At 38.1% G+C, this 23,978-nt stretch overlaps 1 protein-coding gene across 2 annotated transcripts in view; it reads left to right on the forward strand.

Moving 5' to 3' along the window:
• The first annotated feature begins 4,675 nt into the window (after positions 1–4,675).
• Positions 4,676–23,978, forward strand: part of CLSTN2 (calsyntenin 2) — a 449,932-nt gene continuing 430,629 nt past the window's right edge. The window contains exon 1 of one of the 2 annotated variants that reach the window (XM_064457344.1): positions 4,676–4,835. In XM_064457344.1, coding sequence (XP_064313414.1) covers positions 4,814–4,835 — 22 coding nt within the window. In that variant the 5' untranslated portion in view covers positions 4,676–4,813. The remainder of the gene's footprint in view (positions 4,836–23,978) is intronic. The other variant, XM_064457346.1, reaches the window with a different exon arrangement.

Below are 23,978 nucleotides of genomic sequence, written 5' to 3' on the forward strand. Positions count from 1 at the left end.
CAAAAAAATTAAGTAGAAATATATATATATGAAAAATATTGGTGTTTCTCAAGAAAAGCCTTCAGGATTTTCCACTGAGTTATCAGACAACAGTCTTAGAAAAACAGAGAAAGTATCTTTCATAAAGGCATGGTGGATCAATAGGTTTTTTAACACCATTGTGTGCATCTGAATTTTATCTCAAAAAGCTGCTATTGTTTAAGGCTGGAACCCATGAGAATACATTTTCCTGGTTTTATATTCTTTCCTGAATCATCTTTTACAGCAAACAGGCTTCTTGGCTTAATGGACCATGTCTGACCTGGTGTGGCTATTCTTGTGTTTTTACTTGTGGTCTTTTAATGTACCAAAGCATGGAATTTGAAATGGAGGGGGATGGAGCCTCCCTGGAGGTGAATGTCAACCTCTCACTGAAATCACTTGTGGTGGTGTGTAGGGCACACAGCTTTTAGGGAAAAAAAAATCTCTGGAGAGGTTATAGACGTGTGATACTGGGCCAAGTCCAGAGGCAGTGAGACCAGGGAAAGATTCTGTGGATTGGGCCTCAGTCTGGTGCCTTTCATTTTCATCTTTCTTTACTCAGAATATTCAGCAGCTTAAAAATCATTGTTACAAATAAAAGAAAGTTGCTCTTAGGCTTTGACCCTTTCTTTGACCGCAGTTATTTTAGCTTTCATTCAATTCTACTGGAACTGCCACTTCAGTCTTTGGCTTTTGATTTAATAGACCCCTGTCAAAGCCTGCATAAAACTGATTTAAAATAACCATAGAAACAGATAGAGTGTATTTTCTTAATCTTTCATATTGATGTTTTGTTTCTCTCAGATCTTTGTAAAAATTCAGTAGCGGGGCTTGAAATGCTGCATTTAAATAAAACAAAACCTAAAATAAAAGAGAAGACCAGACCCAGATTGCTGTGCACTGAAGGTATGATTTTATGCATTACAGTTTAGCTAAGACCCATTCAAGGAGAAACTTCAACAGCTTGCCAGGGGCAGTCTCCATAAGCTGTAGCTGCTGTTAGAGCCTGCTGTAAATATTCTGCTATTTTACAACTGGCAACTGTTAAACTTGGCGCAAGCCCATGTAAAATGCTTAGATAAGAAATAAATATTTATTTTCTCTCCCTTCAGAGGAAATGATGTTAATAAATAGCAAGAAGACCAAACAATCAAATCAGTGGTTAGGACTCATTAGTAAATATTGTCATCTTACTCATTTCACTCATAAATCTGCATCAGCCAGGTTCTTGGAAACCAAACAAGTTTCATTTTTTAAAAGCAAATCTACTGACCTGCAGTGGGTCTGTATGGCACATCTTTATTTACATTTGCTGGAGAAAAGTGGTTGTCCCTGGCACTTGGAGCAGATGGTCTGGGTTCTCCAGTTCTATTGAGAAATACATTTGTAACTAATGCAATATCTGTAATATTGTTTCATGTTATCATTAATTTTTTGTTTTTATTAAGTGTTTATAAAGAAGTTTCTCAAAGCTAGGACTGACCTTTCTGAATCCGATCTACAGAACTTTCTAAATCTGAAAAATATGGTGGATATTTTTACATCTATGTATAAGCCATGCTTACATTTTATGGTTTAGACTTCTGTTTCTCCTGAGTTCTCCTTCCAGGTATTATATAGACCATGTACGTGCAGTATATTCTGCGTGCTAGAAAAGTAATAGGATTTATGATTTCTATGTAGAAGTTACCTCAGTTAAACAAGATGAGTCAGGGAATATGGTACCTGTGCTTGATGAAGTGGGATGGAAACTTATCTTAATCACTGTTTTCTCTTTATTGTCATTAATTCTGAAGCATTTTTAGCTGCTCTTGCACATTCTGAATTTCATCAGTGCTGCTAGGACCAGTTGCCCATTCCTTCCATTCATCTCCCTCAAAATATTTCTTATATTTTACATGTTCTTAAAATACAGCATGTTCAGTGGCTGAAATATAGAAACTTCTCTGTTTCATCCAGCACATGAACCTCATGATGTGAGTGTCTTCCTATATGAGCACTGAAATTTTGGTACAGGCTGCCTCGAGCGTTGACCAGAGGAGAATGTTTTTCCAGAAGAGTGCTTGCTGGTAGACGAGTGGCATGCTGGACTTTTCATCAGAGCACTGTGTCTTATATTCAGCTTTGCTGTGAGGCTGCTGTGTGAGTGTAGATGCAGAAATTGCCACCAGCTAACTTCCTCTGTTCAGGCCTGCCTCTCACTCGGTGTCTTAAGATCTTGTGCATATTGGCACCTCAAGGAGTCACTCCAAGAACCAATAGTCCTTCAGTCCTTAGTGAAGAATGCACTGTTTGATTATTTTCTTACTTTTTTTTTTTAAATTTACACACACACGCACACCCCAGTGCAGGCCATTGGCTCTCAAACTAGAAGGGCTGTCATTTTTACGGAAGGTCTAGGTGCCTAGCTGCTATAAATAAGCATTATTTCTTTGGCTTGAAAAAAAGCTCAGTGACAGCCTGTTTTTAAGTATCCCTGTAATCTGGGGGGACAGGGGGACAAACTTGAGTGGCTATATTTACATGTGGAACAGTGCTACCTCAATTCTCTGAGAGTAGATTTTAGTTGTGAGTGGTTGCCCAAAGAAATACATAGGTGAGAAGAGGCAGATTCCCAGCAGATATCAGTTATCTCAGCCTCATTCGCTTGGGTGGAGCTGCCAGTTTACTGCAGGATTTGCTGCAGGATGCTGGCAGAGAAACGGGATATCAGCAAAAACATTAGTCAATTGTTGCACAGCAGTTTTTTTGGCATGTGGCCGTTTGCTACAAATTGCCCTCAAATGCTTTACATCTTCTTGGTACACTGAGCTATTTAGTATATTAAGCTTCATGCACTTCAGTGTCCTAATAGAATTCCTTATGTAGGCAACGTATAATGTTCTAGCTGGCAATGTGCATGTTTGTAGATATGTACACATGTATATAAAATCAGGAGTCAAGGGCCAAACAAGAGGCAATTGGATTCTAGTGTTAAAACGTCAAGTTTTCAGTTTTCTTTGCAGCCATAGAGGGGTTCTGAAGCCAAGAAGCAATGCAGGGCTAAAAGCTTCTTCAGGGCCAAAAGCTTCTTCATGAAAGACACAACAAAGGAGAGAGATTAATTTCTCCTGTCTCCAGGTTTCTGCTCTATCACCAATGCCCACCATATGTCATATCAAAAGTTTTTTCACAGTCATGTACATTGAACATATGACCAGCTTATATTTCAAAAATTCTATTTTCACATCCTTTTCTACAGTACGAATCTCCTTACCTATAATCTGTCTGTGCTTTTGACTTCAAAAAGTTGCCAGGTAGGAAATTCCAAATTGAACCTCCCATTAGCTGTGGGTACTGTGAACTCGGAAAAAGATAATGAAAAAAACAAACACCAGTTCTCAGCCCTCTTTCATCTGAGGAAGTTCGGGTCCCGCCGGCAATTTGCGTATTGGATAAAAAATCTTGCTCTTGGGACAACTTATGTTAGATGATATTACTGGGATTCAGAGAACTGTATCTTCTTCCATGCCAGCATATCTTCCATTTTGCTTGTGTTTACAAGAGGATGTGTTTCCAATTTCCCTTTCTTATCAGGCATCAGTAGGAGCTTCCACCCAGCTCCATCAGAACAGACACCCTGGGAAGATCTAATCTCAATTCCTTTTCTTTACAGAGTTAGTCATAGTGGGTCATACAGTGAGAGTCAGATTTTCTGGGGGAAAAAGGGGCAATGCATATTCTTGTTTTTCTCCACATTTATTTTTTTTGGTATGGTAAGTGCTCCCCAGGGAGTGGGAGCGCGACGCTCCCAACCACATAAGTTATATCCACCCTTGCAAGTGAAACATATAAAGCTCTTCCTAATGTCACTGTTTGCAAGCTTTTGCCGTAGGTGTTTCTCTGCTGTCCCTTTTCTTAGTATTTTCTATATCAGAAATTTCTACGACTCTTTGTATTTTGTGATTTTTGTATGCATGTATTTTTGTATACCTGTTCACACCTTCCTGTGGAGTTGTGATACAGAAACTTTAAAGAGATCAGAAAACAGTATTAAGACACTGGAGACTCCAACACTCCAATCATATGATGTTCACAAGGCTTTTTATGTGGAGAACTGGGGTTTTATGAATTTTAAAAATATTTGAAAATACTATCTGGTTAACCTTTTCCATTAGAAAAACTAACAGAAAAAAATCAGGAGAAAAACATATGTTTGCATCTTCTTCTTTGATGAAACTGGTATTTTACTTCATAAAATAGCAAAACAATATTTTTTTTTAAGAGCTACAGCAGAAAATTTGGGAAAGTAAAGTTTTCAGAGTAGGAATCTCATATGATCATAAAAATAAACGTCAGAAGAGTCATGATATGCACAAGAACTCTTTAAATATACTAAAAACCATTAATAAGTCAGATGCATACTTGGGTAACCCCACTGTGTTTAGGCCTCTTTTTTATTCCTCTTGAAATCTAGAAAACTTTGCATGAGGAAATTTTGGAGGATACCATTCTGTTTTGTTTCATCTCACAAAGTACTGATGTTATGTTTCTCCCTCACCCTCTGTCCCCAGATGTAATCTCGCACTCGCTCCTTTATGACCTTTCCAGGGTATTTGTGTACTTTCCCTTATTTAGATTGCAGCAACGCTCTCAGCTGCCAAACTACTGATTAACTTTACTTCTGAGTTTAATGTGGCCCAGTTTAGTGCCACAAAACAAAAACAGTTGCAGGAAATCTAATTGAAAACATGAATGTATATACTCAGAAGAAAGCACAAAATGGAATTTATGGAGAGAGCTGAAAATAGCCATGGCCATATGGATTTCATTGGGTATGTGCAACATGCTGATACTATCCTTTTCTTGGTAGCAATTATCTGCTCTCTATTTTCAAGTCCTCTAATTTTTGTTTTGCATTTAGCATCTTAAACCCATTCAGGAGAAATGTACTTTAAGCAGCATTATTATGCAAAACTGTAAACTGGGTGTAAACATTTTATAAGCAGCATGTTCAGTCTTACTTTTTGTGGTGGGTTTTGGTTTTTCTGAAATGAAAACATTGTTTCACAGCTGCTAGCTTACTGGGTCACAAGTTAATAGTGCCTCTGCCTAATGATGAAGTTGGGTTATTACTGACTGTCTCATCATGAGATAGGCTGCTGTGGATTTTTTCGTTTTTAGTAGTTGTTGTTATAAATGCTGTATCGTTAGTGTGAATCTTTCTTTTATCTCATATCATAAAGTATACTTGATATATTGTGAATCTCTCTGTTTTCTGGTGGAGTATCAGCTATAAGTAACCTGAAGTAGGAATTTGAGCATCATATTTAAGGAATAGAGTGTTTTAGGATGATAGCTGTATTTCTCAACTGACTTCACGTTTGAATTTCCTGGATGCATAGGAAAAGATAGAAAATGTTGCCCTATATGCTTCTAGTAATATTTTAAAAGAAACTTCAGAGAGATAACCTGAGTGATCTATTGCTGCCTTGAAGTAAAGCTGCAAGAAGAGGAACTTCAAGAAATTCTCTGGGATTTCAACTGTGACTTTCTTTGATGCTGTCCTGAGAGGAGATATAATGTAATCAGTATATCTGCAAGCAGGTGAAAAGTATCTTGTGTAAAGCACTCACTTCCAGCAAGCATTCAAGGTATAGGGTAGATGATCATTGTACATAATAGGAGAAATGCTGGAAGATTTATTAGCGTCCTTAGAAAGGTAGGACAGCTGTTAAGTGATACAGTCCAGCTTTTTGCTTCTGTAGAAGCCATTTCTACAGGCTGTTACCTCCATGTCAGCAGCACCCTTTGTTTTACAGGCTATTGTTCTTTGCATTTATCAGAGTTGTTCCCTTGTTTTGCTCTGTGGCATGTTCTATAAATCATACTTTGGCAAGAGACATTGGGGGATTGTTTACTTTAGAGGTAATAGTACTTGGCATTGATAGGACACATCAGAGAGTCACATAAAACTTCACTAAGAATAAACTGTGCTTCATAACATCCCTCTAGAGCAAGTAAGTATCATCATTCTCATTTTTTCAAATATGAAATTTGACGTTTTAGTATCTTATGGGGTGTTCTGTTTAGCCTTCATATTTTGATCTTAAACTTGTGGCTGAGTGGAATCCTTGTGTCCTTCACATGGTAAAATTATCATGTGATGCTTACTGTTCATGCTACTCTCTGGAGAGTCATGGGCAATGTGAGATGGCCTTGGCTGCCTGGAATTGACTCCAAGGGATCTTTTCTCAATGAGGCTTGAGGCAGAATGCCTTCTTCTTGCTGTTACTCCCTGGTCAGCTGTCAGAAATATGTACATTAGTTCCAATCTTATTTTCCCTGTCCATATGGAGTTGAGTTTCTCAAGCCAGACTGCCCAGTGGAGGCTGGCGAAGCCAGCTGGAGCAGGGCCTTTACAGCTGGGTAAGCCTAAATGTACTTGAACCAAAGCTCCCGAGACACATAAAGTTGATACGTCCCTGTGTGACTCCAGGGAGAAACGCTGGATGTGAGATCTTGAGTGCATAGAAATTTGGAAGACAGTTTCATATTTATATTTACAGACACTATGGAACAAAGAACAGGATCTGTAAGGGTCAAATGTCTTTGTACTCCTGGCTCAGTGATGCAAACCCCTAGGCGGGTAAACGTGACTAAGACCCATGGCGTTTTGTTTCAGTTCAGGAAGCTGGACAAATGAGGGTGCAGAAGGATTCAGACAACTAATCCTGACCTGAGATCACAGTCAGAGGTGGCTTTTACAGGACAGGGACATAAGTAAAAAACCCAAACAAACAAAAAACCCAAGAACTGGTCTTTTTCTCTGAGCATTACCTATGGATCATGGGGATAAATGAACGATCTGTCTTCCCATAAATGGTAAATTATGATGACATGAATAGGGAAAATAGGCTGTGTTCCAGCACTATGCCAGGAAGCATTAACTGTTGATTCATATCTGGGAAGGATTGTCACAATGACTGCAGACTTAAAGCCCTGGTCTTTGAGAAGAGATAGGTGTCCACTTGAGAGCTGTGTTACCGGAGAATGTCAAAGAATAAATGACCAAAATTATGCCAGAGACAAAAAAGCCAAGATGAGAAACTGCCATGTATTTTAGTTAAGGGACTTGTAAAAACATGCATTAGTGCTAAACCGTCAGCTAGAAAGATTGAGTCAATTAGTGTCTTGATTAAATTACATCATGCCAGAGCCCTAGATGGCATGAAATGGCATAGTTCTGTTAACTTTACTGAAGCTTCAATAATTTGCAACAGGTTAGGACCTGACTTCTTACCAAGTTATTTGGAAAACTCCCACTGACATTTATCAGGTTAAGGACAACTGTATTCTCTATCTATAGCATTTACTAAACACTCAGGATTGAAAAACATTATCTTGGCTTTAAACAGTGGCACTAATATTATAAGAAAATGTTTCAGGATTTCTTTTATATAGCTGGAATGTTCAATTTTCCAGTATTTCTAAAGGATAATATGAAAAACAGCATATATCACTGAGAAACAATTACCTTGGAACAAAATGTTCTTTTTGCTCAGCTTTGCCCGCCTTTTTTTTCTCACTATATTTCACAACATTATGCCCAAACTATTTAAACATCAAGTGTTTGTGGAGAGATAAATATAGTGTGCATACAGCCATTAAGGCTGAAACATGTGCCTTTAATACTAAAGGGAAAAGGTGTTCTCATAACTTGATAGTTATTAAAAACAAATGGAAAAGCTTCTAAGACAGAGACTGGTTTAGTCTGTTGAAAAAAGATCTAAGGGCTAATTTTTTTTCGCTACTAAAAGGAGTTCAGGATAATGAGGCTGACATTTGCCAGTTGTTCTTCTCTATTTTTTACTCGGAAGGAATCCTAACTAGCCTTATGGCTGTACTTATGGATAAGGTCATTTCTGCTTAATTCTTTTTTTTGCTTCGTTACTTCATGCTGGATTTGGAGTTTGTTTTGTTTTAACAGTTGCTGCTCATTGCTTCCAAAAGTGACCGCCTTCTTACAACACGAGGGGTTACATATCATTTCAAGCTGTGAATGTGTTTTTGTGAGCATGGGAGCAGGAGAGTGAGAAAAATAAACTAGACATGTGTGGCAAATTGTGATTGTACATAGGGTGAAATTTATACAATGTAGTGATATGCTCCATGTATCACAAGCTGGCTGTACTTCCTGATGAAGAAGGGTAGTCTAATGCTGACTATATATTCTTTATTCTGATTATGACATTTACAGCTCAGCACCTCCGAGGACAGGGGCCTGTGGTCTTGCAGCACTCCTGTGTGCACAGTTAGCATTGGTTTCAGTGAGAGATTTTTGTTGTATGTGCCTCTGCTTCTGTGACACGATGCAAGGGAAACATGGGTACTTGAGTTTATAGAGAAAGTAGAACATTTTCCTGTTTTTGGCCTGAAAAATTTCTGATTCTGTTCTTTGGAGTTTTGTTGAGGGTACTGGCAATTCACCCTGTCCTTCCAATGGCCAGCAAAATTAAGCAGATGTGTATTTTTTCTTTACTTGCTGGTTGATGCTTCAGAATAGGCATAATGAACTGAAGACATTACTCTGATACTTTCTTAATTGGAACTTTTCCTCTTGTTCCACCACTTTCCAAACTTCAGTTAATACGCAGTAACTCTAAACAACAGAGGTTTGGTAATTGGTTGTATGTGAATAAATTATGACCAGATATGTTTAATGATGAATGTGCATGTGTATGTAAGAAAACAGAAGACATCTAAAGAAAATATGATAAGCACAAGGGCTATGAAGTAAAAAAGATGTTCCTTAGTGCTAAAAGCCATAAACTGTCAGGCATTTTAGTGATTTGTCACCTCTACATTAGCCACTGACTCAAAGTATTAATGGTAAAAGCAGATAATTATAGCGCTGTCCTCTAACAAAGAAGCTGCTATAGCTGGGTAAATAACAGGCCCTATAAAATTGTTTTAAATTTGTGTTTGCACAGCAGACAGCATTCAGTAAGCTTGTGTTAGCTCTGGAGGTGTTTGTGAAAGGGAACTTTTTCTTTTTTGTGTTTTATGTTGAAATATCACAGGAAAGAATGAAAGGTAAAAAAAACAACCAGATTGTGTGTTGTTTTAAAGTGCCTGCTGCAGAGGGACAAAGCCAAAATGGCCTTCTCGAAGTCCAAGGCAAGTCTATGGGGTTGCTACGTAGCTTGCTGTAGTCAAGCCTCATTTTCTTTCAGTAGAAGTGAAGTATGGTAGTGCATTTTTATAGTCGCTGTGATATTGTCTACACTTTATTCCTTATTCTTTTTCCGGCAGCACCAAAATATTGACTTCTGCATGACACAAAAATAAGAAGTATGCTAGCGAGACCATCCTACTGTAGATGTTCGTATGGCCACAGCCACATCTAGCCAAGGCTAAAGACCAACCTAGTTGGTAAATTGATTTATTTCTTGCTACAGAAGCTGTCCAGTTAGAAAAACCTGAAACCTACTGCCAAGGAAGTGCTGGTCACTGCAGCTATGCTGCTCCCTCAGATCTTGGGCTTTGCTTTACCTTCAAGCTGCATAGCATCTATCACGAGTATTGTGTGATTTCAACGAACAAAATATCACAGAAGGATAGGCTGTAGGCAAAGCTCTAGGGAATGTTCCATTTGTAGCTCAGGACAGACAGCTACTCTTCTCTGTGCTGCGGGAAGTAACTTTCTCTCGGTAGAGCTGAACAGTGTGACGTGACAGTCCTGATGCTCACCCAGCTTCCCAGTTGACAAGGGAGAAGGTACACTTTTTAAAGGAAACTGCCAGCACTAAGAGAGATGAGAAAGATGTTTTCTGCAATGAATATGGACAGCAAAAAGACAATGAGAATAGAGCAGTTTTCTGATTCTAATTAGTGCTTCACACTGAATATATTGTGAACATAAAACATCTTGCAGAATAAAAAATCAACAGGACAACAGCAGCCATCAGTTCCAGTAACAAAAAGACACTTATGTTTCAAAAACTGAATCTAGAAATATAGTTTAATGAGCATTTTTCTAGAGAAAATTTAGCATTTCCTGCTGTACTGATGTTTATATCAGATAAATATGAAGTATTCTCAGTTGAATAGAATTAGTTACCACAGAAAGCTCTTATCTTATCCAGCTGAATCTACTTACCACGAGCAAAGTAACCAAGTCATGCACTTGCTTAGATGCCAACTCAATTTAGGGAAAGGGTAGAAATTAAATTGTTCTTGGCCTTGATTAATGTTGAAAATATTGATCAGATGGCTTATCTGCCAAAAATGAAAGGCTTGTGAATGTTCTTTGAAGATGGAGCATGGGTTTATTAGTAAGACTCCGAGGGGATGATTCCAATAAGTTGATATCAAGGGATTTTTTCCTATGGACACCAGTGTTTAATTGTAAAGGCTTTACTGAAAGAAAAAGAAATATGTTTTTAAAGTGTTGTTTTTCTTGTATATACACACATCCAGATGTACTTGTCTGTGTGTTAGTTGATAGAACCTATTCAAGGTATAGATTGTCAAAGAAATGCTTATGGCCACCCAATTCTGAAGATAACTGTATCTTGTCCAGTCTCAGAGGTAGTCCATGTTAAACTGCTGTGCCATCAGGAAGCCATCGCATCAGCTGAGGAGGACTTGAGGACAGCAGTGCTTTGGCAGCGTTGCCAAACTGCCATCTGCACAAAGGCGTGAGAGGAGCCAATTTTCAAAGCACAGTGTCTGCCTGATGCTGTTCATTTTGCAGGTTTTACAGCTCTTCTGCCCAGCTGCACCAATGCAGGGTGGCAGTACTGCAGTACCTCACCTGGTAAAAATACCTGCCTCGGTGTCCACTTTATTATGACAAATGTTTTACATGGCTAACCTAAATGTCTTGAGGTAATTTTTTTCCTTCCCCCCCATTATCTTTATTTGAACAATTCCTTCTATCTTCTCTCTCTATTGATTAATTTTTGGTCTCTTTCCTCCTTTGCTGTTTATACTGTTGCTTCCTGCCACTATTTTCCCCACTTTCTCCACTCCCTCCTGCTGATACTATTCTGTATCTGTTTTTATGCTGTGCTGATTCCATTTCCTTTTCTTGTGCTTGTTGGCTTTTATTGCATTAAGCACAACACTGCTGGTTTCTTTGTTTGACATATGTGGGATGAGATATGGCAATACATTATTTCACCGAAAATTTTGCTCAAAGAATTATCCCTCCTGGGTGAAATGATTGTTTCCTCTGTTTCAGATTAACCACACTAGGAAGGAAATATTTCATGCTTCATTATTACCATTAATCTTCCAAGGTGCCCCTCTGAATGAAAATCCATTGTTTTGTTTAACTGAGAGGGACACCAATACAAGTTATCTAGTATAATTATACTTTTAACAGATGTATCTGTCAGGTTGCCCGGTGTTTGGTAACATAACATCACTGAATATTATATTGCAATGTAAAACACATTTTCAACAAGGTATGCAGGCCTGCACTTTTTCTGTTAACTCTAGTAAAATGTGATGGTACTTAATCTGCTGTAGTACGCAGGGAAGTATATTTACCTTTCAAGATCATAGGAGACTTGCCTTAAATGCTATTTCAAGAACACCTAAGGTGGTGGAATGTGAATGAAGAGCAGGCAAGGGAAGGTAAAATTCTGTACCCTTCGGAGTTGGTAGCAAAAAACCTCCTTTGCGGGGAGATAGGATCAGGATCATCAAATGTTACCTTTGGTTTTGCTTTCTGGTTACTATTGTGGGTAATGGTGACCTGCAGTCAGAGAGGCCTTTTCATCTGAGGTGGTAGGAGACTGAATGCTTCATGTTCTTCATGCATCATTCCCCTTCCTGACTCATTGCCTTTGGAAAGCAGCAATTTATGTTCTGCAGCAAAAGAAATATTAATTTGCAGATGCTGCTCACTCATTTCTTTAGGTATTTAAGTACTTCTGTAAAAGCTTTGCATGAATTAATACGTAGGATGTGCCAAACTCATTATATTTCTAGCTATGATTTATGATTTCATCCTTTTCCTTTTTCAACCAAGAATACTCAGGTGTAGGGGAACACTGTAAAGTAGAGGAGCTCTGGAGGCAATAAGCCCATGTGTTTCATTAGCTTTGTGTGCTGTCTGGTAGAGGTTTGCAGTGTCTTGTCAGTCCTACAGTATTTTCTACGTTTTTGTGTTATTTGTTGCCCATAAAGCAAACCGAAGTATTCCTTTACCACTGACATAGAGGGGGGCTTTGAACTAAGCGCTTTGCCTCTTACATCTTTCCTTGCAATACATTTTTATATTTATTTTAAATGCCTATACCAGTGGAAGGGCCAGATTGGGGAGCACAGGAGTGATGGGTCCCTGCTCTCATGTTCTATATACTGACCACAGCTGTCCTTATGCTGGAAAGACTGGGCAAAATCTTCGCTGGACCTTGAAATGCTGCGATAAAGCATACTCAAAGTACACAGAACTTAATCTCTGCACCCTTTTCAGGTGCTTTAAAACAGATGTTCTAGAGACTCTTAAAAATACAGCTATGAGAAAATTTTTAAGTGCAGAAAACAACATATTTTGTCCAAATCTCATTTTGGTAAAAAGCTGAACAGTTTTTGTTGGAGCTTTCAATGAAGTAAAATTCCAGCAAAACTTCAACCCAGAATGCCAGTGCTTTTGGACTTATAAAGAAATCAAAATGGTGTTTTTTAATCAAAGCTGTTCAATATTCTTAACTATGGGAATCACTACTTATATTAAGAAAGGAAGATTTATTTATATGCAAACACTTTTTCTGAAGCTTAGTATTTGCAGCCTCTTGGGTTTTACTCTTTGGAATCAGATTTGCACATGTGAAGATTTATCACACTGATTGAAACGGCTATGCTTATTATAAACCATGAAAAAATTAAACTTGAAATTATTTTGACAGACTGGTTAGATTCCTGCTTCCTCTAGTCTGCACGCTCACAGTAATGGATTCTGGTGCTCAGCTGACTTTTTAACAGTTTGTGTGAATACCTTGGTTCATAAGGCACTATGCATCAATTTTGTATCTCAGCTGAAAACCAAAATGCATATTAGTCATTTTTGTCTCTGATATCAAAAAAGATTTTAATCTCTTTCAAGTATTTTTCCTTTCCTGTATTTTGAAAGCAGGTTACCTTTTCCAGATCTTCCAAGACAGGTTAGCATTAGTTTCTGTGAAAAGGGAAGAATCCCTCTGATTATTAATTTTTATTTTTCAGTATATCCAACACTTCAGTAGTGGTCTCATAGCACAAAGCAAAATACGGAGAGACTTGAGATGCTTGAATACAAATAATGATTTCAAACAACACCTACAGAATCACAGCATGGTAGGGGTTGGAAGGGATCTCTGGAGATCATCTCGTCCAACCCCCCTGCTTGAGCAGGGACACCCAGAGCAGGGGGCACAGGAACATGTCCAGGCAAGTTTTAAATGTTTTCAGGGAAGGAGGCTCCACAACCTCCTTGGGCAGCCTGTGCCACTGCTCTGTCACCCTCACAGGAAAGTAGTCTTTTCTCATATTGAGGTGGAACTTCCTGTGTTCCAACTTGTGCCCGTTGCCCCTCATCTTTACTGGAGTTTTAGTGGGGGTCAATGAGGTTAGAATGGAGAATAAAAATTAAAAAGGGGAATTCAGGAAAGTAAATCTTTGAGACTGTAGGATGTTGTTGGGGAAGATGAGGATTCCTGCATTGTCAGTCAACAGCCCAACATTGGGAAAAGAGAAGGCTACATCTGCTGTAAGTCTCAAGATGTGGCCCTTTCTGTAAGCAAAACTTCCTGTTGATTTCAGGGAGTTTTGCCTACATAATCAGAACGTACCTCTAGATCAGCCTAGTCATGGGGTGGAGTGGGCTTCCACTGTGATGTGGCATAAGAGATCTCTGTTTGTTGTTAGGACTGTAGATGTGAAGTGTCCTGGGAGAAGAGAAAGCTTTTAAATGAACCAGATATCCAAAGCAGTCATGACAAAGTGCTGTATAAATCTAAATATTAAACCTAGAACTATTCATAGAAACAGTTGTGACATTCATGTAATTCTCCCTAATAGACTGCAGTGATGTCTTCAACTAACTGGTGTCTAGAATGTGGCACTTGCTTCTTGAGGTCCAGGATAAATTTTGCTCCATGGAGGCAGGCTGCTGTTGATGCGCCTGGGTAGGGGTTTAACACAGAGGCTGCTATGTGAGGATGTGCTCATCCGTATGGTAAGCCAAGGTGCAAAAGCGTGGGATGGGAACTCTGGATTTGTCTTCTGAGTTCACAGGAAAACAGGTAGGGATCACATCCTGGGCGCTCCCCCTGAGGGTAGGAACTATTTTTTTCAGAGGTTCTTCTTAAGAACTTTTGCTCTGTGCTTGTGTAAATATCAGGTATGCTATGGCCTGGGCCGATAAATCCATTTAGGTACAAATGGCATTTTTCTCTTCCAGTGCTTAGTAAATCCCTCTTTTCCTATCATGAATTTAGTTTATGCCTGGCTTTGTGAACTTGCTCGTAATTTCTAAAGGTAGATATAAGGTTTGGCTCTGCCTAAAAGTAGTGGAATAGTACACTCTGTCCTAATGAAAAAGAAGCCATAAAGTACTACTACTAGAGAGTTATTACCTCTTCCTAGCATCCAACATATGCTTGGTGCCCACAGAATGTGTAGGCAGATTATGTTCTTTCTTTTGCAGTCTTCAAATGTAATGGAAGATCAAAGATGCTCCTGAGTTGACCATATTAACTAAAGTGCTATTTAGTTGTTTGGAAGAGCTGAGGAAGAGAGTGAGAAACTAAATTCTCATCTTTGTCACCCAAGGAAAAATATTTAGGTCTTCCTGTGTCAGTTGCAGAAAACATTGCCTGAGGATGTAATATAAAAAGCAAAGTAGAAAGTCTCTGCGCTGTTGCAAAGACTGATGTGATAGTCATTGCTCCTGCTGCAGAACACTGCTGTGGTATTTTGCTGTAATATTCTTAAAATATTCCCCCCCCCCCCCCCCCCTTCCTGACCCCTGCCATTTCTTTAAGACAAATGTCCCTTTAAGTAAAAAAATAAGGCCTAGGAATACAAGGAATTCAAGTCTTCTGTTTAAGTCTAGACTTAAATGCATTTATTTAATTTTAATTTGGTTGCCTTAGTAGAATGATCTCCTTTGTTATTCTTCCCCACCCCTGATCATTTGACCAAAACTTCCTGATCTTGGAGGAATTCCAAGATGGGATTCCTATATCACTTGGAACAAAAAGTCTTCTCAGGCAGTCACACAGCCCAAGAGCCAACAGGCAATGGAAATTTTATAAATATAAAAACACTGTGAATGAAAGCTGTCAGACTGTATTATGTATCCTGGCAATAACAATTTCATTTTTCTCAGGTAACATAATTGTATTTTTTAATTATTTTGTTCTTAAGTGGCCACATAAAGCTTTCTGTCTTCCTGCTGTGTTTCATCCAGGTAAGCCCAAAAGAAATACAGCGAGTACAGAGTACAGGAACTGACTGTGTATACCTTCTGCCTCCTCCTTCAGTAGACCTTGCAGGGATCTCTTCTGGTGCTTCTCACAGTAAAAGATAGGTTGAGAAGAGGTTTTCGTTAGAAAACCATGAACTAAGACTCTGAGAAACATCAGGTGGAAGTTCAGAGGCTGAGTTCTTTCCTCCCAAATAGAAGCTGGACTATAGACAAGAGCTTCTTTCACTGGAGAATGAATTTGAAGGTAAGTACTGAGAATAGTTTAGGGTGAAATTTGTAGAGGTCTTTAGAGCTCTCCATCCATCTTTAGTCACCTACTTCCGTTTTTAACCCTGGTCTCAGTACCTGCATTATAATTATATCATGATGAGCTCCCAGGTCACTCATGCTTCTGACCATGTGCTTCTGCATTACCAAAAATCCTCTCATCTCTCATCTCTACATTTCTGAGGGAATCCCTGTAAAGTCCTGATGGTACTGCACCCTGGTATTTGATACCAACAATCATTTCCTTTGTTGCTGCTGCCACATATTGAAGAGAGTTTCTTGCCATTTCTTGAAGAAAGAAAAACTACAAAATTCCTGGCTTTGAAGCAAAGTGATTTTGTGCCATAAGACAAAGTTCGCAAGGGCTCAAGGTGAATACTTTCATTACAGTTAGAACCTGCAAAGTCTTCCACACTTAAGTTCCTGGCCAGTATCATCTGTATATTTTGTATTTGACAGGAATACTAATAAATTGGAAGAACTCCAGTTATTCCTTCTTCTCAAGACAATTTCTAAATAGATTAGTTTGGAAATGGGAAATGGAAAGAAAGCATTCAAATGATTTCATGTAGCTTGAGTTAGGATATTCCTTTGCAATCATCTTAGGCTTGTAACACCTATATTTTATTTCAAAGAAAATTGACTTCTGGATTATCATATTAACCAAAATTAAAGCAGAGAGAATAAAAATGAGGGAATTATTAATGTGTGTTCATGACATCCCTGCAGCATAAAAGTCTGATATTGCCACGTGAACAAGATAATGTGAAATTGAAATCTGTATATAGCTTTTTGTCAAAGCCCTAAATAAAGTGACTCTTTAATTTATCAGCGCTTCAGCTCTTTTAGAATAGCAGATTTGGAGAGCCTCAAATAGCACAAACTTTAAACTAGCCTTTTTGTTAGGTAAACCTCATATTGTTTTTACATGTTCATGCAGATAAATTGTGGCATAAAAAAATGTAGTATGTCCCATGTTTACCTACATTTTACCTCTGGTTTTCTTCTTTATCCCATTCTTTTAATTTCCACCACACACCTCTCTGGGTACCTAGCACAATTATTTTTCTGAGGAGGACTGTAGTTTTCACTTTCCATGGGCATGTGAGGATTGCAAAATGCAACTCTTCAAAATGCAGCCTTCAAAACACTTGCTGAAAATGGGGTAAATAGCAATATTATTTTTTTTTTTTTGTTCCTGTTGCTTCTGTTGATATCAATAGCAGCTCCTACTGATTTTAATGGAAAGAGATACTGTGGCCACAGCAGGAAATCTGGCACAGTTAAAGTAAGTGAGCTACTGGGGCGGGGGAAGTAAAACAGCAACCTAAAAGCTACCATCTTTGCCTGTGCAGGAGGAGAGAGGACCCAGCTGGATGAGAACAAAGCACTGCCCCGTATTGTTTTTTCCCTTTGTGAAAAGCACAAAGCTGAACTCTGATTCCTGCCTGAGCAGCAGCATGGGCATAGCTGGGCTACACTTGCTATTCTCCAGGAAAGCAGAGTGTATAATGGTAACACTTGCCCGGGGAAGGGGGAGGCATGGCTGCTTTTAGAAGCAGCAGTTGCATCCCCTCTCTGGTGGCAGCAAAAGTGACTTTTGCTACCACTGAGGACGCGCACAAAAGAAGTTATTTTGCTTGGACTGTTTACAAGTCTGAAACTGCTATTTTTACAAAAACTGGCAAAACTCGCCTTTTAGAAAACAAACAAAATCCCACAAAGTGCTGAACCGGAAGACCACAAAAATAAAAATAAAAAGAGAGAAAAGAGAGTGTTCATAATCCGTTTTGTCCATCTATGTACCACTGCCCTACCTAGGATGGTTATAAAGTAGCAGGTATAGACCATGGTTTTCATCAGTGCCACTCCTCTAAACCATATGGATTTGACTGAAAACTCCAGTCCCTCAATTTTTATTTACCAAGCTTTCCTATTCACAGATTAGGTAGATAATGGTTTGCAGTGAGGACTGAGAAGTTCATGCTCTTCAGATGAGTCTGAAAGCTAAGAAGGGTGACTAATAAAATGACCCATGACTTCTTAAGAAAAAAAAAAGGCAAAAGGGCTAATTGTGCAACAAATGACGAAATCATACAGGAACCAGGAATTTCCATGTTTTTCCTAATGAAGTTTCTCCTGAAGTCTTCCTTTAAATGTTGGGGTTTTTTTGAGGTATGCTACTTTTGAAAAAGCAGGAAGGTCTGGCCAAGTAACTGAATTAGCTTAACATTTTCATGATAAGGAAGCATCTGCACAGAAGTCATGTGCTTCAGAGTGTGTCATTGACTTTAACATCACACAGAATCGTGGTGACCATTAAGCTGACCTGACTGCTACACTCACCTGCCAGTAGGCTGTCCTTTTTTTTTTTTTTCCCTGACATGTAGCTGACCTCATATTAAAGGTGTTGGCTGTTGACAAATTTGTCAGATTTCTTGGTAATCTGTCCCAATAACTAATTAATTCTAGTTTTTTAAAAAGCTTATTTCTAGTGTCATCTTTTGGTGATTTTTCTGATTTTTGTCTGCTGAATTAAATGGCCTCATAATTTACTTAACTGTACTCAACTAGTTCATGTTTTAAAAAAATGAATGGATTGAACTTCCTACTTGGTCTGTGCAAGGTATATTTTTCAGGTCTCTAGGCATTCCTTTAGCTTTGCATAATCCCTCTGCAGTTTTTCTATGTCTTTTCGTGGCATGGGCACGTGTACTGAAACACTACTGTGCTAGAAGCAGCATCGCTAGAACATTCCACAGAGGCGGTATCTCCTTCTTCACTTACCTTACTTGACACGCACCTCTCTGTCTATCAAAGGATTATGAGAGCTATGTCAGTCAGAGAATCATACAGGGGATTCCTACTCATTTGGCTGAAATACACACCATTTCTGTAAGATAATTTTTCTTCCCACAGGAAAGAGATGGTCACTGTGAGGAGGTGGGACAGTTTCTAATTGAGGTGCATTCAGGCAACTGTCCTGCCACTGGTGCAAGGACAGTAGTACGTGGGTGGTGCTCTCCTATCCTCCTGCTTCTCTGCCTTTTGAGAACAGTTTTTCAGTTTCATAATGATTTTGCTGTGTGATCTTGCTAGGGCACTTAAAACTTTTACTATTGAAAAATCTTCTGTAAAAAGGTACTAACACCTTTTTGAAGACAGATTAACTGTGAGACTTAATTAAGTGTTTGACAAGATGCTTTGAAATCCTTCAGTAGAAGCTGCCTTAGTATAATTAATAAACAATAGACAATATGGTTCACATTCTCCTGCATCCTTAGAGAATCTAAAGCAGGAAGGGCAAGAAATTGATGAGGATTTACTTGTAAAATTTCTCTATCTTTGAATGCATAGCTCATTTTACTTTAGACAGCTGCAACAGGTTCCTCATTAAAATTGTATGAGTAGGCCCTGCTGATGCATAATATCTCTCCAGCCTGTCTGCCTTGTACCTTGACTATAGTGTGATCAGGCTGTTCACTGATTCTTTGTTGGATTTTTGTGAAGACAATTTGTTTCCTCCTTCTCCTTCAAACTAATTTTTTTCTTGATTGGATCTTTCTTTCTTATCTGATATGACTCAGAATGTAGGCAGTATTTCAATTTTAATATAAAGATTGTTCAAATGAGAAGAAATAATTGACTCAAATATAACCATCTTTTTTAAATTCATCCCAATGTCATAATCCTTTTTTTGGTCACCTGTGTGCTGACATACCCACATTTTTGCCTCTCAGTAATGGGATAGCATTTACGTACGTATTTCATATATTAGTTTTCTAATTTTTACTTACTTCTCTGTGAATTACCAATTTGATGTGCCTTGAAATAATTAACTTGTTACATATATAGTAATTAGCTTTGTAAAACATCCATATTCATTGACTTGCGGTATCTTTAAGGGAATATATGGTTTACAACACAAGCAGTTGTACAAGGAACAAAAGTATTACAAGTAACAAACTAAAGGAAAACAGAACAAAGGTATTTGTTAGCTACAGTAAAAGCGATAAACACTTAGCAAGCTAGTAAAGCCTTCTTTAAACTCAGAGAAACTAGCAATTCAGATGAAATACCGGGGAGGGGCAACCCAACCCCTTTTAAGATGGATGTGCCAGAAAAGAGCAGGGCTGAGGAGCAAACAGTCAAGGAAATGGCTGACTGGCTGGCCAGTGCCTGAGCTCATTTTCTGAACCTATTTTAGTTGGGAGCATAGATGAGACCACTGGGATCCACTGCTCGCTCAGTGCCTGGATTGATGGGTGCTGCTTAGCCTGAGCCTCCGTATCACAAAGTAACTGGTTACAAATGATTCTTGTCAAAGCCTCTTAAAAAAGGACAATTCATCACTTTTGTCCAGTGAGCACTCTGACCCTTGTTCTTAACATGCAGAATTAGTTGCATTTAAAAACAAAACAGAACAACAAAAAAAGCCCCAAGCCCCCCAAAACAAACAACCCCAAAACCCCAATGAAACAGAAAACCACAGAACCCACCAAAAGTGATTTTGAAAAATAAGTTTTGGACTTAATTCTTCTTTATTTCATATATATGATTTAACTCAAACCTGATTAGAGATGTGATTTCTTAGCCTTATTGAACTCACTGGAAATTTTGCTCTGAGCCTTTGGATATTAGGTTTTAAGGCAAAACTCAGTGAAATCAGTGGTAGTTGATTGTGTAAATTCTAAATTTTTCAATATTTTTATTACTACTCATAATGCTGTAATACATTACTTCTACAAAATAAAGATTTGTGTTACAATAGAGCTGTTACTTTATCAGGACAATAATTACTAATCTAGGATGAAATATTATAGTTTTTATGCTAGCAGTTGGAGAGCAAACCCAGGATTTTAAGGGGGAGGTTGGGCAGGGATTACACCATTCATTTTTCTGCCCTGCTGTTCCTGTTGTTGTGTGGCACCATGGGAATTAAAACCTAAAATGTTGGTATATTTACTCAAGTGAACAGTTTTTCCTCAGAAGCCTTAAATAATCAATGCCTAATTATGCAAAATATAATTTATAACCAAAAAGCTGTAACTATTGTTTGTGTAATCTAGCCAGTCTCATTTTGTTTCTTGTGTGATAGCCCAACGAGTTAATTGCACTTCCTCTTCACATCTGCGTCGAAATATCGTATATTCTGCAATATTTGGAAACTGGCCTCAGTGAAATCAGCATCGCTTCTTAGCAATATCTCCCAATAATTCTGAGATGAGCTTTTCTGTAGAAGTTCCCTTATTGTTATAGTTTGTTTAGCTGCTAACTGTTACTGTTGCTAACTATTAACATATCTGCTAATGATGGTTGCACAAGATCTGAGCATCTTCTGGTAGTTTTCCTTATAACTTGCACCCTAGATTATCATACCAAAAGATCTACTAGCGATAAGGTGGAGGTGTTCATAGAGAATTTAGCAGCAATAGCAGAAGAGCAACTTTTCCACAGAGTGAAAAAAAAATTTTATTTGAAGACTCTGGCAACATTCAGCACTACATCTTCTCATTTATTTTCTAAACTTAAAGCCCTGTTACTTTCTTCAGGGTCAAATTTTGTAGTTCTTTCACATGTAAAGCTGTCTTTGATCTGGAAAGATGAATAATAGCTGCAAAATATCTTCACCTCTGATCTCCTTGGCTTCAGTTCTCCTAACTTTTTCTCTCATTCCTTTCTCCCTTGCCAAAAGTTGTCTCATCATTTGCTATCATGGCGTGACTTTTTAAGGTGTATGCTACTCTGCAAAAGCACAGCTATAAAATGTTATGACAGGATGCTGTATTTACAAGTCAGTAATTATCTCATGTTCAAGACAAATCACACCCAGTTTTGTACATAACTTTTTGTCATTGCATAATATGGAGACACTGGAGAAGAAAATATGAAAAAAAAAAGAAAAAGGAAAGAAAAATATCAAAGAGTGGGGAAGAAAGGTGCATTTAACCTTCCTTGGAAAGCATTTAGGCACAAACACATTCCTGAAAAATTGAGCATCCCAATGAGAACAAGACAGTGCAGTGAGGAGGGAAGGTCTTGCCCTGGTTCCTATTTCACAAGCCTGAGTAAGAAAGGAAGAGGCAGTTGATTGGGTACCGATAACTGCACCGACCACAGGAAAACGCTGCAGGAACCTTATGCTCTGAGAAGTTTCCAGGGAAGTGGTAACATGGCATGAATTAAAATCTGACCCTGAATCTTGCTTTTTTCATGGAGATTACAAAACTATGTAGACCTTATATAGGTCTCTGTTCTGTTAATTAAAAGTTTTATTGTACATCTGAGCTACCATGGACTGACAGAACTTCCTAACTCACTTCCATTTATGCAGAAACATATTGCTATTTTAGATTAATGATGCAGAAGTAGTAATTATGTTTTTATAATGTTTTTTGGTGAGATAGCTGGTCTCTGTCAGAGTAATTTTTATGACAAGATGCAGAAAGAAACAAGACAATGACTTGTATATAATTCCTTAAACAAAGGCCATGGTACTTCTCAGGTTACTGCAACCTCTGCTGTTTTTTTACCAAGAATATCTTTTGTTCATAATTAACTAGCTAGGTTTTTTTTTTTTGTTTATTTTGTTTTTCCCAAGAGACTAAGTTTTTCTGCAAATGCATTGAAATACATGCAAATTTCTTTTATATTTTTATAGGACATAAAAGTATATACAATAAATTAGTAGCAGGGTTCTTGCCTATATGCTACCCTACTGACATTCACTAAGGCAAAAGGGACAAATCTGAATAACCACTGTAAAAATACTTTTACCATTATTCATTTGGACTGAAAATTTAGTTCAAGTTGACTTTAACTCCTGCAAACATTTGGAAATTAAGTTTTAATCACTCACAGGTTTGCAGAATATGAACTTCAAATATACGCATTTAAAGTGTTCAGGTACTTGGACAGTATTTAAGTTGTGTAGAATGCCGAAATGCTTATCACCATGGGATTACTAAATTGCTGTGCCATAGCAAAGATTCAAAACCAATTAAATCAGATCAATACTTGACAGCACCCTGTATAACTATGGTGATGAACGTGCACAACTATTACTTAGCGTGCATGTAAGGAGAGAAATAGAAGTGCAAACTCTACCACCAAGAAGTAGGTCCTTCTGTATGATACCCCTAGAAATTATATATCAGGCAAGGAGAATGGGGAGAAGGGCCTATGAACTGTATCAAGAATTATACTTTTACTTAATCTAATGAGTTTAGTTTAATTATTACTATTATAATAAAAATACCTAGATTTCCTAATTGTCCACTTCCAGGATTTTTAAAACGTTTGATTGCAAGAAAAATGCATGAAATCTTTGTCAGATTGGTGTTTGTTTTGTAGAGAAATACGTAAAATAAACTACATAACATTAAATTCCACTTAAGCTTTGTATACTCTAGTGAGGAGTGCTGTGTAATAGGATGCAGTCTAATGAATGAAGCTATGATGCTGAGAACCCTTTGTCCACACTATATGTATTTCATTAATTTAATTTCAGTCTTCACTTTTACCCTTGTCTGGTCCTGTGGACTGAGCAACAGTTAAGAGCTTGAGTGGACCACATCCACTGCTTTAATGTCACTTGACAGGGATCCAGCTCGTGTATTCTGCAGTTGCTCCACAGCGTGAGCAAAGCATAGTGGGTTGGGACAATCGGTTTGCTTGAAAAGTGCACCAGAGTCAAACCAAAGCGGCAACATAAATACACATTTTCATTCTTAGCTCTTTTTTATCAGAGAATCTTTTGTTTTGTTTTGATGATTTTATTATCTAGTTTGCTGCTGATCCTGCACTTCGGATTTAAAAAAAAAAAAAAAGGGAAAAGACTGATAGCAAACTTTTGATGTGCTTAATACACAATAAAATCACACTTATTTTGATTGATTTAGTAAAGGTGGGAACAGCTGAAAAAACAGAACGCTTGTTTTGCATGTTCTAAACAATCAATCAATTTGCTTGGCACAATGTGATATGATGTCATTTACTTAAACTAAATGATAAGCTTGTGAGAGGTGTTTTGGCTGACATGTTTTGTACCAGTGAGTCCAGGTGAAACCAATGAAATCGGGGTGGCCAACATCTGTCTCCATACTTACCACCCCCACCACATATTACTTCTCAAGCACTGCAATGTCTCCATACCTGGATGGAAAGCAGCCTCCTTCCTCTGTCAGGTCACAATTCCTTACATTGCAAAGAACTTAAGTAAATGGGA

This window comes from Phalacrocorax carbo, chromosome 7, assembly GCF_963921805.1.
Source record: "Phalacrocorax carbo chromosome 7, bPhaCar2.1, whole genome shotgun sequence".
Classification (NCBI taxonomy): domain Eukaryota; kingdom Metazoa; phylum Chordata; class Aves; order Suliformes; family Phalacrocoracidae; genus Phalacrocorax; species Phalacrocorax carbo.